Source organism: Phyllostomus discolor, chromosome 6 (genome assembly GCF_004126475.2).
Source record: "Phyllostomus discolor isolate MPI-MPIP mPhyDis1 chromosome 6, mPhyDis1.pri.v3, whole genome shotgun sequence".
Classification (NCBI taxonomy): domain Eukaryota; kingdom Metazoa; phylum Chordata; class Mammalia; order Chiroptera; family Phyllostomidae; genus Phyllostomus; species Phyllostomus discolor.
Window position 1 is genome coordinate 14318753 of NC_040908.2, and position 14158 is coordinate 14332910.

The window sequence follows — 14158 nt, forward strand, 5'->3', positions numbered from 1 at the left end:
GTATGTATGCCTTGTTTGGTCTGGGTTCTCTCACTCAGCGTTATTAAGTTGTGGCTAAAACAGATAAAGCGGCTCTGAACATCTGTGTGTAAGTGATGAGTATACTTAAAACGCTTCCATCTCCCTTGCATAATCACCTGGAAGTGGAATGCCTAGGGCAGCGGAAACGTGTATGTTTAGCTTTTAAGGACATTGTCAAACTGGTTTCCAACGCTGTTGTGACATTTTATATTCCTTCCAGGCTCCACGTCTTTGCTGTCACTTGTTACGGTCGGTCAGTCTTTTTAATGTTACCTGTGCTCACAGGTGCGAGTGGTGGTGTGGTGTGGTTTTCACCTACGCTTCCCTAACGGCTAATGTCGAATGTCTTTGTATGTGCTCTCTCTGTGTCTGTGGTGGAGTCTTCACATTTTTTAAACTTCTTGTTTGCTAATGTTTCGAGCTGTTAGTCTTGTTTTTATTGGGCTGTCAGAGTTGTGTGTTCTAGTTACAAGTCAATTGTCGGGTATGTGGTGCAAACAGTTCTACCAGTCTGTTTTTGTTTCTTAACAGTGTCTTTTGAAGAGCAACCATTTTTGAATTTCAAGTTCAATTTGTTGATTTTTATTGATTTTTTTAATAGTTCAGTTTTTGTGCTGTAATCAAGAAGTTTTTGTGACATCCAAGATCACTAAGAATGTTTTGTTTTCTTTTAGAAGTTTGATAACCATAGCTGTTACATTTAGGTCTACTTTAGTTTTTGTATATGGTGTGTGGTGAGGCTTAGGGGTTTTGTGTACGGCTATCCAATTGTCCCAGCACCATTTGCTGAAAAGATTATCCCTTCCTGAAAACCAGCTGACCACATGATGCATACGGGTCTATTTCTGGATTCTCCTTTCTGTTCTTCTGATCTGTCTCGATTATCATAGCTTTACAGTAAGATTTGAAAGCAGGTATTGTAGGTTCTGCAACTTTGTTCTTCTTTTTCAAAGTTGTTTTGGCTCTCCTATGCCCTTGCAAGCAAACTTTTTTTAGTGCAGGCTGTAAACCAAAAGCGTAGGAGAACCGTGAACTGAGTGTATTAACCAAGCACGTGGTAAAAAGGGACCCAGACTAGGTGTTGGCATCCAGATGAGGTCCCCGAGCATGTCGTCCTGCGGGACACGGGGCTGTTTGTCGGTGTAGGCGTGTCGTCCTCCCCTGACCCGCGTCCTCACGCACAGTGAGTTGCGGTGACGTCTCAGGGAAGCGTGCATCCTGCTCCCTCTCTGCCTCCCACTGAGAGGCGATGGCGAACAGGGGTGGACCGGCGATCCTGAGAGGACTGGATTAGGGTAAGACTTCCGTGGACTGAAGCTCTCACCGCAGAGCCACTGCCACCCTCTCCTCTACCCCCGCCACGTTTCCGTGCTTAGCGCCCTGTGCTACCGCCGGCCTAGGCTGTGGCTCCTCCTGTCTGGTTTGGCGCCCTGGCTCTCGCTCTGCCAGGCTTATGACACTCCAGGACCCACGTTTGGGAGAGTTCCCCGGCTTTGCATCTGTAAGCCCTAGACTGAGGGGCCCACCAAAGAGGATATTTTTTCTGCTTGTTGAGCTTCTGAGGGGCTCCAGGATCCCAGACCCCCCCCCTCCAGGTGGCACCTGGCTGTTCATGACTCTCCAAGGGACCTGCACTTGAACTTCTATCCCCTGCCCCTACTATAGGGCTGCTGAGCTTCCTGCCTGGACCCCAGGCCCACTTGTCCCAGCACTTCTTTATTCTTATATGCCTATTTTGATCTTTAAAGTCCCCTCAGGCAGGTCTGACTTAGTATCCCTCCTTTCCAGGGAGGTGGGGAAGAAGAGTCTCCAGCAAGTGAAGTGACTCACCAGGCTAGTGAGTGCAGGGACAGGTCTGCCTGGCCCCCCATTCCCCCAGGCCAGTGTGCAGGGGGGACTCAGGGCAGCCTCTCTCAGTAGTCCGATGGCACTGTTGTCACTTAGCTTTGGGACCAAAATGAGGCCTCTCACAGGGAAGAAGAGCAAGTGGGGTTACATGTGGTTTATTTCTGGGTTGTTGACCAGTCCCTCCTGTCTGGCATCTGTGGGCAGCCTGGACTCTTCTTCATGAAGGTGGTTGTGGCCTGCTGGCCTGTCAACTTTCCCACTTCAGGATTCAAAGGGGGCTTTGCTAAGGAGGATGGGTGACAAAGGGCCCCTCTGTGTGGCTCTATTTTCGAATGCTTTCGCCGGGCCCCTGGGCTTCTCAGAAGCTGGCAGCCACGTTCTCTCTGCCACATAACTCCCTTTGAGGATCATCTCTAGTCTCCATGGTAACTGCAAGTGGGGAGACAGCCGGCTCTGTGCTGTGGCTTTGTATTAAACACAATGAATTTAAATTGGATGCTCAGCAGTGAAGATATTCATTCTGGATTAGAGAGAAGCCTGGAGCTCCTCATTTCATAATTTTCCATGTTGGCACAATGCTCGGTTTTAGCCCTGTAATTCGAGCCCAAGCCACGCCTACCCCTCTGTCTCTAAACTACAGTGAGGCGCAACTTCACTCTGACGGAGGGATCTTGGAGCCAGGAGTCCTGCCCCCCACCCCCGTCCCCCTCCCCCCCTCCCCCACCATCTGGCCAGCTCTAGGAGCTCTAGAAGCGGCAGCTCAATGCACAGGAAACCTGGGGGCTCTAGAATCTGACGGCCTTCACTCACTCACTCACTCTGGCTGATGTCCTCCCAGCCTGTGTCCTTATCTGTGAAGTAAGAGCAACCTGCGCCCCATGGAATCACATTTTTATTGTGGTAAAATACACATAAAATTTACCATTTTCGTCATTGTTAAGTGTACAGTTCAGGGGCATCAGGTACATTTACAATGTTGCCACGCCAATAATCCATCTCCAGAACTTGTTCACTTCCCCAGCTGGAATGACTGACCTAGTACATACTAACTTCCCGCTCCCACCTTCCCCCAGCCCCTGGAAACCACCGTGCACCCCACGTTCTGTCTCCATGAACTTGATGGCTCTCGGTCTCTCACGTAAGTGGAACCATATAATATGTGTCCATTTGTGACTGGCTTATTTCATTTAGTGTGACGACCTCGAGGCTCATCCATGCTGTAGCCTGTGCCAGAATGTCCGTCCTTTTTGAAACCGAATAGTATTCCACCGTATGGACACTGTGTTGAATGTGCTGCTGTGGGCGTGGGGGTGCGAGTGTCCGAGCCCCTGCTCTCGGTGACCGAGCCACTCCGAGGATCGGTGGGGTAATGAATGTTAAGGACCTCGCACAGAGTCCCATAAGTAACTATGGCTTTCTCTCCAGAAAGTGACTGCGGTGCAGGAGCTAACTGCCACCGTGGTCCAGTGGCTTCTGTGAGGTGGTGTCACTCTTCGCTACCAGGCTGCTCCTGTGCCCCTGGGACAGGCTAACCAGCCGTGCCTGGGAGGGAACACAATTCATCCCAGAGTTTAAAGGGAACGTCTTAAGTACGGAAACGTGCATGAAGTCTCACGATAAAACCATGCCTGTTTTCACGTTCCTCCCACTGGTTGGTAATCACGTATTCCTAATTCCAAAATGAGAAGCGTTAGGGCTGATGCTTATGTATGTCCTTATCAGTTGTCTATTTCCAGGGCACCCTCTGGGAGACCCCAAAGCTGCTGCAGGGGGATCCCCCCAGGCTGTGAGATTCAGGGTTTAGTTACTATCTCAGCAGTATCAGATCTGCCCTCAGTATTACATAAGAGCATGGGATTTGGAGCAAAAATATCTAGATCCTGGTCTCAGCTCACTCTAAAACCCGAGGTGATGAACCGTGCTCCCTGTGGTGTTTGTGACGATGAGGTGACGGCGGTGCTCCATTCTGCCGATGACCCATGCTGCGTGCTTTGGGGGAGAAAGGGACCGGGCCCTTGGGCTGGTTTGCAGCTCTCTGGGAGGTTCCCTCTGGTCCAGTTTCCTCCAAAAGTGTCTGCAGTGGGGGTGGCTCCCCTGCTGCCATGGCCCCTCCTGCGGTGACATCCTGGTTCCCAGGATCCCTGTAGATCCTTGGAAATTAGCCTTTCTGGGCTGGCCTGGTGGTTCAGCTGCCCACACCCATGCATCAGCAGCCTGGAGAAAGCCAGCTCCCCTTTGCATTTAGGAATGTGTGGCAGAGGGAAGGGGGCAGGAGCTCCTGTGACCCCTCCTTGCAACCCCTGCACGGCCCAGCTGCTCCCTGCAGCGTGGCAGTCAGGCCTGCTCTTTACGATGAGGCTGAAGGGAGGAAGGGACACGGGGGTTTCGTGTGAACTTCAGACCTTCCTCTCTTCTCAGTGCGTGGCGGCTGGCAGTGCGGTGCGCGCCCGGGGTCTCCCTGTCGGGCAGGAGCCAGGCAGGCTTAAATCAAGGCCTTCTGAGCCCATGTGCTCACTGTCCCTGAGACCCCAAAGCTGCCCTGGGTCACTCACCTGTAGGGAGGGGACCTTGTGTTTCTCAGGAGGGCCTGCACCTTGACGCTAGAACAGCGCACCTCCCCCGGGAGCCAGTGAACTGGGGCCTCTGACCTCGGTAGGAAGGTTGGCTTGGCTCGGCCTCCATAACCCGTCCCAGCCCAGGCTTCCCCCTCCCTCTTCGCTGTTTCTGCCCGGTCTCCTTTCTGGCTGTATGTTTCTCAGTCCTCCCTGTGTGGCTGCCTCTCAGTGTCCTATCCCAGTTCACCTTCTCCTTCTAGCCGCCTCTGTCTACCAAATCGGGTAATGATGACCCCCATTTATAGCTACAGCCTAGACACCTCCGTCACCTCCCCCAAACTCAGTGCACCCACCAGAACCCCACTCCCCTCCCAGGGAACCCTCCTTCCGGCAGTGGCGCCCCATCCTCCCGAGCCAGCGCTCACTTGCGTAGGACCACAGGACTCCTCAGTGGTGCAGTCAGAACTCTAATCCAGGTCTCCAGGCTCCGGAGTTGAAGCTTCTCCCACCCGAGCATCCGGCTTCCATTCACCACCAGAGAATCGATCGGTGTTTCTAACTAACTTAAAAACGCAAATGTCAAACTCTGGGACCCCTCCCCATTGGTTGGCTACGCTGGACCTCGCCTGGACCCCTTTGCCGGCCACCCCTGGTTCAGTGGTTCCCAGCCTCTCAGCCTGGGTTCTCTGCCCCTGCTCCTGGCTTTGCGGACCTGGCCCGTTACAACAGCGTGTGCTTGTCGGCCCTGCCTGCCTCTCCCGTACGGTCTCCCCGAGCCTCGTCCACGCTCAGACCAATACGGTCTCCCCGAGCCTCGTCCACGCTCAGACCAATACTCCTGATTTCCCCAAAACCTTTCCTCTGGGATGCTGGCATTATTTTCTGCTTTGCTAAGAAGTCTGAGACTGAGGAACTGGGCGCCTTCACTTCTCTGTGTCACCTCTGATCACCTCTCCCCTTATTTGCCTCCTTCCCGACGGATGGGAGGACGTGTCCCCCTCAGCCTAATAGGTATGAATATCAACCCTCAGACCCCTCATCTGAACAATGGAGATAATAATGGGCCATTATACAGGGCCGCTGTGAAAATCAAACAGGCACAGAAGAAATGCTCAGTGGATGTTGGTCGTAATTAGAGATTTCGTCTCCACCCCAGTGTCCCTCCGGCCGCTCTGTCTGAAGATGCCTGAAGGTTTCTTCCCTCCTAAATTCGATCGTTCCTCTCCTAATAGTATTTTTCCAGCCACACAGCATAAAACCTCCCCCATTGTTTACACCGCCTCCTCTTCTGTCGTCAAACCTCCCTTCTTCCCGGGAGCAGGTGTCACAGGCGCATGTCCCGCCGTCCCTTCCCGGGACTTGGGGCCCGGCACCTCGGCGCTGCAGCTGAGCTCTCGTGCCGCAGCCACAGTCAGGTTCCCAAGGCTGACTTCCTGGCTTCCTCCGCCCACGAGCCTGCTGGGACTACAGACGTGTCCAGGGAGGGGGGGGTGTGTGGCCAGACTCCTTCCGAACTCTGCACTCGCTGAGCTCCCTTGTGACTGTCACCTCCATCAGCACAAGTGGCTCGACGGTGCCGACCGGAGGGAATCCAGGTGCAACAAGGCTCACGCAGTCAGTGTGGCCCCGGCCAGACCTGCGTCGGCCAGAGCCAAGCAGTCTGTTCTCGCTCCTCCAGCTGCGCCCCGGCTCCCCGACGCCGTCTGCAGGCCCCGTGTGCTCCGTCACGCCCACCGTGTAGCTCTCAGCCCACCCATCCTAAGGCGTCCTTCCCGTCGTTCTCTGCTCCTTTGAACTTGATGCTGCCGGCATTATGAGGAACCTCACCTGGTGATGCCACGGACTCTCTTGCCATTTTGAAGTCATTTCTATCAAAAGTGAACTATTTTCTTGTCCTGCTAACTGGGCTCTTAAGCTCCCTCAGGGTGCTTACATTTCTCCCTTCATCCGGAGCATCCCGTACACATGGCAGACAGCACGTTCGTGCTGCAGAAATGATGCTTGTCTGTTAACTGTGTTATCACAGTGTTATAAATCACTGCTATTTATTGGGCTCCTACTGTGTGCAGGGACATGCTAGGTGCTTTACGTGCATCCTTCATCCCCTTTAATTCTCGGAGTAACCCCAGAAGGGATGTGTCATCGCCCCATTTCACAAGTCAGGAAATGAAACTCAGAGAGATTCAGTAGCCTGCCCCCGGTCTACAGGGAGCGAGGGCTGGAGCTGGGATTCAAACCTTAATCTGCCTGCCATAAAGTCTGGTTCTCGTCACTGTGCTCTTTTGCCTTTAGCTACACAATGTGCCTTTAAGGGACAGGGACAGTAAGTGTGGGAAAAGGCCCCTTCCCCAAAGCGTACTGTGGACTGAACGTCGCCCGTTGCCTGTGTGGAAAGGTCGAAGAATGAAGTGTGAGTTTCAAAAATGGCAACGCTTGGAGTGAGAGCATCTCATGGTCAGGACCGAGCCCTCATGAGGTAGCAGAGGCTGCGCACCCCAGGAGTGGAAAGTTCAAGTTTAGGGTGCAACGAATTGCAAATGTACAGTTTGGAGAAAACCAGTCAGCTGCAGCAGGAGCTCAACAGGCTGCAGATGACGGGTCAAGAAAACCCTGTGTGGCCAGAGGGACAGGGAGGATGGTCCCTCAGAACCCATCACTTGGATGCCCTGGAGAAAAGCTCGGGGGGGTGGGGTGTCAGTGTGTTGTGTTTATTTGTTTGTTTTTCAAAGAAAAGGGGCGTTTGGTAGAAGGCACTGGGGAGACTCCAAAAAAGGCTGTGGTTAGCACCGAGGCAGCCGGGAAGGGAATGACCAGAGAGAGGGTCCACGTCCTGGCCCCCACCCCAGGGAGCTGGCTGACTTGTCAGTGAAGACCAGTGTGAGCCTGCTAAGTGCCCGGTCTCCCCAGTTCAGGCCAGTGTAGCTGATAAAAACGAGGGACTCCTTGTTAAAAGAGTATTAATAAGAATTTCAAGGCAGCAACAGCAGGGCACTGAGCATGGAGCCCTTCTAAATGCAGGGCCTGTGGGACTGCCTGGGCCACAAGCCCAGGAAACTGGCCCTGCCTGGGGGGGGGGGGGGTTGTTTCAGTACCAGGGATGGGGGGGAGGGTGGAGCAGGATGCGCTACCTCAGCACCAGGCTTGGTTCTATGGACCACACGTGCACCTTCTCTCTTGGTGAAATAAATGTTCAGGTCCTTCTTAGGGGAGTTTTTCATGCCCCAAGGTGTGGTGGTGCTTAAATGCTTGCTTTCATAAAAAAATATTAACAATAATATTAAAACAAAATAAAATAAATGTTTTAATTAAAAAAAGAAAACAAGAGAGCTCTGGCTGGCATAGCTCAGTGGACTGAGTGTGGGCTGTGAACCAAAGAGTCGCAGGTTCAATTCCCAGTCAGGGCACATGCCTGGGTTGCAGGCCACAGCCCCAGCAACTGCACATTGATGTTTCTCTCTCTCTCTCTCTCTCCCCCGCCCTTCCCTCTCTAAAAATAAATAAATAAAATCTTTTTTTAAAAAAACAAGAGAGAGAGCTGGCCTTCCAGAGGGTCAGTAAGCAGCCGACAGATCCCCGACGAGAAGGGAGAGAAACCACCCAGCTGTTCATTTTCCTTCCCTTGTACTTTGGGAGGATCATTTTCATGTGAAAGGAAAAGGACGTGGTTCAGCAGTTCCCAGGGAAGCAGATCCATCTGAACAAATGATGGCTCTCCCAACTGCATTCAGACACGCAGAGATGTTCGCACTGCACTTGGTTTGCAAAGCACACCCATGTATTTGTTTATTCTCAGCGCGCTAGTGTTCCCTCTTCAGGGACCAAGTAGCCCTTAATCTGTTCATCTACGATAGATGCTTTTCTGATTCCAGTCACCGTGCCCGGCAGTAAATGTCACGAACTCGGAAATGATTCCATACCTGGAGGAGTGTTCATACAATGAATTAAAATGGATAAGTCTACATAAATAAATCTTAATGATATTGAATTTTTAAAAAGGAAGTTGCAAAAGGAATGGACAATACGGTGCCATTTGTATACATTTTTAAAAGATTTTAGTTATTTCTTTTTAGAGAGAGGGAATGTTATTTATTTTATTTTCTTCCCCTTCCATCAAGCAGTTGCCTCTCACAGGCCCTCAACCCGGGACCTGGCTGGCAACCCAAGCATGTGCCCTGACTGGGAATCGAACCCACAACCTTTCAGTTTGTGGGATGACGCCCAACCCACTGAGCCACACTAGTCAGGGTTCTATACATTTTTAAAACTTATAAAACAAGTATAGTCAAAGCATAAAAACATGGGTGGGGGAAAATTTTATCAACCTCAGGGAGAAGCGTGGGAATGGGGAGGAGGGCTTCACTTATATTGGGAATCGTTTATCTCATCTTTTAGAAAAAAAGACACAGAGTAAATACAGCAAAAATGTTAACCTCCTATATTTGACTAGTGGGTTCATGGGTATATGTTGTATTATTTTCTATATTTCTACTATATGGTTGAAATGTTTCATAACTTTAAAAGTATTTTAAACGCATAACCAAATTTTAAACAGTTTCAGCTTCCTCCAAATTTTTTTTAAAAGGTATATTGTGAAAGTCATGTATTCTATTAAATACATTTCAGAAAAATTATAAAAAATAAATTGCTCAGAATCTCAGCACCCCGAGACGGTCATTGTTAAATGTGTTGGTATATTTCCTTCCATTTTTTGTTCTTGGTCCTTTGTGGGGGTGTGTGTGTTCAAACATTTTTGTTCTTTGTAGGGGGTGTGCTTAAACATAGTGCTTCGTGGGAGTGTGTGTGTTCAAACACAGTTCTCCAGCATCTTGGATACACATGTTGAGTTCTGCCTCTTTCACTCATTGTAACATCACCCCTTTTCCGTGACACGATAGCTTAGCTTCCGCGAGCATCATTTCTGTTGACTTCCACTGCAGATCTGCCACAGCTTGCTTAGCCAGCACCGTTTTGCATAAAAACAGTTGTGAGCACTCAGCAGTCACATCCTCGTAAACATAATCCTTTCGGAAGCCCGAGGAGCAGGAGTGGGTCGCCTTCCTCAGGGCTGTTCTGTGGGGGTGACACCAAAGAGATCTGTCACATCTGTGCTATCACGTTCCCGAGGAGACTGAGCCCATGGGCATTCATCCCGTGGGCAGGAACCCTGCATATTTAAAACGCCAGCTCCGTGGCTCTCCCGCCAGCGAGGAAGCACGTGCTCCAACCTGCAGCTGGGGGAGTATTTGCTGATTCCATTCAAGTCTTATTTTGAGGCCTGCGTGACAGCAGAAGTCACTGTTCCAGATATTTATGTACCCCCCCCCAGCTTGTCGGTGCTCTCCCACCCATTCCCATGCAACCCTCTCCGGGCCCCCGAGGGGGGAGGTGCAGAGCAGGCACGCAGCAGGAAGTGGGAAAGTCAGCACCACCTTCTGATGCTCCCGACTCCTCCCAGAACCCCTTCGGTGAGCATCCCAAGACCCAGGCAAGAGGGGCCATGTCTGCCTAGAGCCCAGAGCATGTCTGCCTAGGCCACACTCTGGGTCCCTGGAATCCCTGGGAAGGCCTGAGCTCTTCCAGGGCCTGAGTCTGTCCTCCTCCGGGCCAGACCACCAGTGTGTGCCTGCCTGGGCTCAAAGGCAGCATTTGCCAGGGGGTGAGCAGAGCTTAGACCTGGGGGCTGCAGGATGAATCCTGGGTCAGGGGGTGTGGGCCAGGGGCAGGTGCAGAGGCCATAGGCCAGCTTCCCCTCCAATGTAGCTCAGAACTGCAGGGTCTCCGAGAAGTCTAAGTTCAGGCCTGGCCTCGTGGTCATTGTGGCAGTTTGCTGGCTGAGTAAGAAGCCGGGCTGTGTTCTGTGTAAACCAGATCTGTCACTTAACCATTTAGAGATTTGGTGCGTGGACCTCCTTTTCCACTCCTGCTCTGGGACCCACAGATTTTAAGAGCAGTCTTATTATACTCCTGTTTCCGAGTTCCCTTTTTTTCTATCTAAGGCTACTGTCTTCCTGGGGTGGAGGGTGCAAGGAAAAGCAATCCGGAACCACAGAAAAATGTAATAACTTAGTGTTTGAAATCCCAATATATGAGGCACCCTCATGTCCATGTGTAAAAGCAAGAAACGCATTTCAGGACGAAATACGTAGAGTACAACCACCTGCTATGGGGATGAATCAGCCCAGCACAATCCAGCCAAGTCAGAAATAGAAGCCAGCTAGTAAAGCTACAATCTGCTGCTCTCCCCATTCTGTCCCTTTCTCCGCCGCCCTCATCGCGGTTCCTCCACAGGTGCCGCAGGACTGCGCCCTCTGGTGGTCGCTTTAGGCTCTGCAGAAAGTCAGACCCCTGGGTTTCCCACGGCAGCCTGGCCCACCAAGAATCAGCCTGGAAAATCAACTTTGCGAGAATTTTCGTTTTAATTGTTTTTTGGCCACTGAACTAACATTCTTTCCGGTCCATATTCCCCAGCAATATTTCTGGTTTGCGATCAAGGACTTAACTGAACAGAGGAGCACGAAATCATTAAGACGATTTCATTTCTCTCCGACAGACTGCAGACAAACAGCTAAGTTCTGAGTGATTAAACACACACGTTAGGACAAGGCTGCACACAGTCCACTTTATGAGTGGTGTTCACCTGGCACTCACAGCTCTCTGAGAAGGAAGCTATCCCCACCACGTAGGTAAAGGATCCGCCTCTCAGAGAGGCTGAGGCACCTGGCCAAGGTCACTGAGCTGGGAGGGGAAGAGTTGGGGGCAGAACCTGGATCAGACTCCCCGTCACTGGGAGGACGGACCCGAACAGACGGGCCTTCTACTCGCCAGGAAAAAGAGGAGTGCCTCATATTATCAGAGCCCCCCAAAGTCTCTCATATTATGGGGTCCTGTCTCAATTATTTTAACTTTAATGTAGTTTTGTTTGAGACTAGCTCACGAGCCCAGAACAGCAGCCTTTGGTCAGTTCTGGTTTTGGAAACTTGTGGAACTTGCCCAATCAACTTTGGTTTTAAACAAAAGTGTGGGGGCCGGGTGTGGGGAGGTCTTTAACACAGGTTTAGTGATCATTCCTGGAGGTGTGCTTTGTGACCACACATGAGGCTTTTCAAAGGTGTCCTTTCTAAGTGGTATGTTGTGGAGATTGTGAGTAGGACGGTTTTTCACGGATAAACTCAGGCAGATGGATGGAAGTGAAGTTAATGCACTCGGAAAACTAAAGACAAGGACCCTGATGCTGAAGATGCAAAAGAAAACTTGGAGTAGAATTATTTCATGACATGTGAGAGCATATGCATCCAAATTAACATTTTACTTATTATGGTTTAAGTGTTTATGTGCAACTAAATGAATAACTATTATAAGTAAACATCTGATCATCTTTTGTATTATGTCATATATCACATGTAGATATTTGATTGTCATCTGATTATATATTCAAATTGGCCAAAAGATGTGCAGCAGGGTCTTCTCATTGGGAAGCAGGGGCGGCCGAAGGCTTGGGCAGCACGCACAGTGGTTTTCCCAGCGCCGATCCGCAGCCCGAGGTGAGGAGGCCGCGCCTCTGTGTGCTGGGCCCACAGTGACGGTGGCCGCATGCCGGCCCCTGCGCCTTCAGACAGCACTCGGTTTCCCAAATATTGCTGCCTTCGGGCCTCACGGCCTCCTGGGCAGTAGGGTCCGTGGATGTCCTGTATGTCCACCTGAGGACCCCGTGCCTCCCCGTGCGGGAGTCTCGGGTGCGGGAAGAGAGGTGACGAGACTGCTCTTCCCGCCCCCTCAGGCAGCGCTCGTCGGAGGGACCACCATGATCATCGGCCACGTGCTGCCCGACAAGGAGACCTCCCTCGTGGACGCCTACGAGAAGTGCCGGGGTCTGGCCGACCCCAAGGTCTGCTGTGACTACGCTCTGCACGTGGGGATCACCTGGTGGGCCCCGAAGGTAACGCTGGGATCCTGAAAGATGAACAGATGCTCTTTAGGCAGAGGGGCCCTTTGGCGGGAGCCGGTGGGGTGGGGTGCTCTCCCGCAGGCGTGGGACACGCCTCCCACCACCCTCCTAACTCCCCCAAATGCCAAAAGATGAAGCACTCAGGGCTCCGCCTGGCAGTGGGCGGGCCTGCCCTGCTGGTTTGCAGAGCCCGGTTTCCAGCAGACGCAGAGTCTGAGATGGGGAGCGCACTGGCTCCTTGCCCCAACCCCAGGGCTTTCGGCCTCCCCTGGTGCCGGACATTAGGTACCGCTGACACCTGCTGCGCGTGCTGCCGAGGGCTGGGCTCGGGCAGGGGCAGGCTCCGAGGGCCGCGATGTTTTTGTGCTGAGAGTGACAGCGCCGAGCTGAGGTCTCAGCACAGGGAGCCCCGGCCTGGCTCAGTGCTGCCTGGTACGCATGCGCCTGGCAGTTCTTTCCTGCTGGGACCCCGGCTCCTGCTCTGAGGCCCTGACTGAGGCTGCTCGTGGTGTGTGGTTGCAGCTGGCTCCCTCTGAGCCCATTCGAAGTTCAGCCTGTGCCCCAGGTGCCTGGCTTTGCTGTGGTCCAGCTGCCCCAGGCCCAGCGTCTATTCCTGTCTCCCCACAGTCCCAGTTTTGCTCTCTGAAAACAGATACACAGGCGGGTAGCTTTTGCTTTCTTCCTGGAGTTGGACAGTTTATCACCCCAGGGAAGCAACCTGGATATTTGTTCTTTCATCAATTATTCATGAGTCATCTTGTCTCAGGACTTGGGTGGGTGCCCTGGAGTTATGAAAAGAAACAAGCACTAAGAAATTTTCCAAAGTCCTTCAGTGGTGGACCCCGGTTTGCAGGGCCTGCCTCCCTTCCGAGGTGGTAATTAGAAGCATCGCTGTACTTCCGTCCTTGGGTGTGAGGCCACCGGGTCTTTTCCCTTATTCCCAGCCTGGGGCTGGTGAGAGGCCTTGGCGCCCTCAGGCCTCACACCACGAACACCCCCCATCCCAGGACCAGAATAAACGTGCAGACCACGCTGAATGTCTGTCAGACGGGGGCTGCCCATTTCAGACAGCCTCCTGGAGGGGTGGCCCCTGCGCCCCAGGGTTTCTGCATCCCCTCCCCCAGTGCTGGCCTGCGGTGGAGGGCCCAGTGGGACTCTCGGCAACTCTGAGGTCAGACCAGCCATTCCCAGGGGTCGTGGGACTTCATGCATCTAGGATTTTATATTCTTTTTTCTAACAATCCATTTTTTAAAATTAGAAAAGAAAGGAAGCCTATAATCTGATCCCCCCAACACAATCACTATTTGCTATTTAGCTATTTCCTTCCAGTCTTTTTTTCAGGCATGCTTTTTCCCTGGTAACTCCTCTGTGTTCAGTGGGAGCGTTTTTCTGTTTGGCTGCACGGTCTCCGTGAGCCTCGCTGCAATGGCCGCCTAGCGTTCTGTCCAGCAGGGGGACCTCAGCTTCCTGCCTCTCATGGGCCAGTGTGGCTTCCATTTTTTCCCAATCTAAATAATGTTAGGATGGCTCTGCTTACCCACATAGCTCTGTTCCTGCGTTAGATTTACCCCTGGGCCTCTGAATTTTGAGCGTTACTGTGTCTTCTTTGTGATACCATTTTATGGGGTCAGAGGAACAGGCCACAGGACTAAAAGTGGTGAGTAAGGCCGATGCGGAGTCGGAAACGCAGGACAAGCCTGTATGGTGGGAGGGACAGGCCCAGAAGGTGACAGTACAGTTCCTGGGTGTGTGTCAGGCTTGACAGTTTTCACAGTACGTCTTCCTGCG

At 52.1% G+C, this 14158-nt stretch overlaps 1 protein-coding gene across 1 annotated transcript in view; it reads left to right on the forward strand.

Moving 5' to 3' along the window:
* DPYSL5 (dihydropyrimidinase like 5) overlaps positions 1 to 14158 on the forward strand; it is a 79422-nt gene that overhangs the window by 43853 nt on the left and 21411 nt on the right. Inside the window, exon 3 of the mRNA XM_028516648.1 lies at positions 12202 to 12360. Within this exon, the coding sequence (XP_028372449.1) occupies positions 12202 to 12360 (159 nt within the window). The remainder of the gene's footprint in view (positions 1 to 12201; positions 12361 to 14158) is intronic.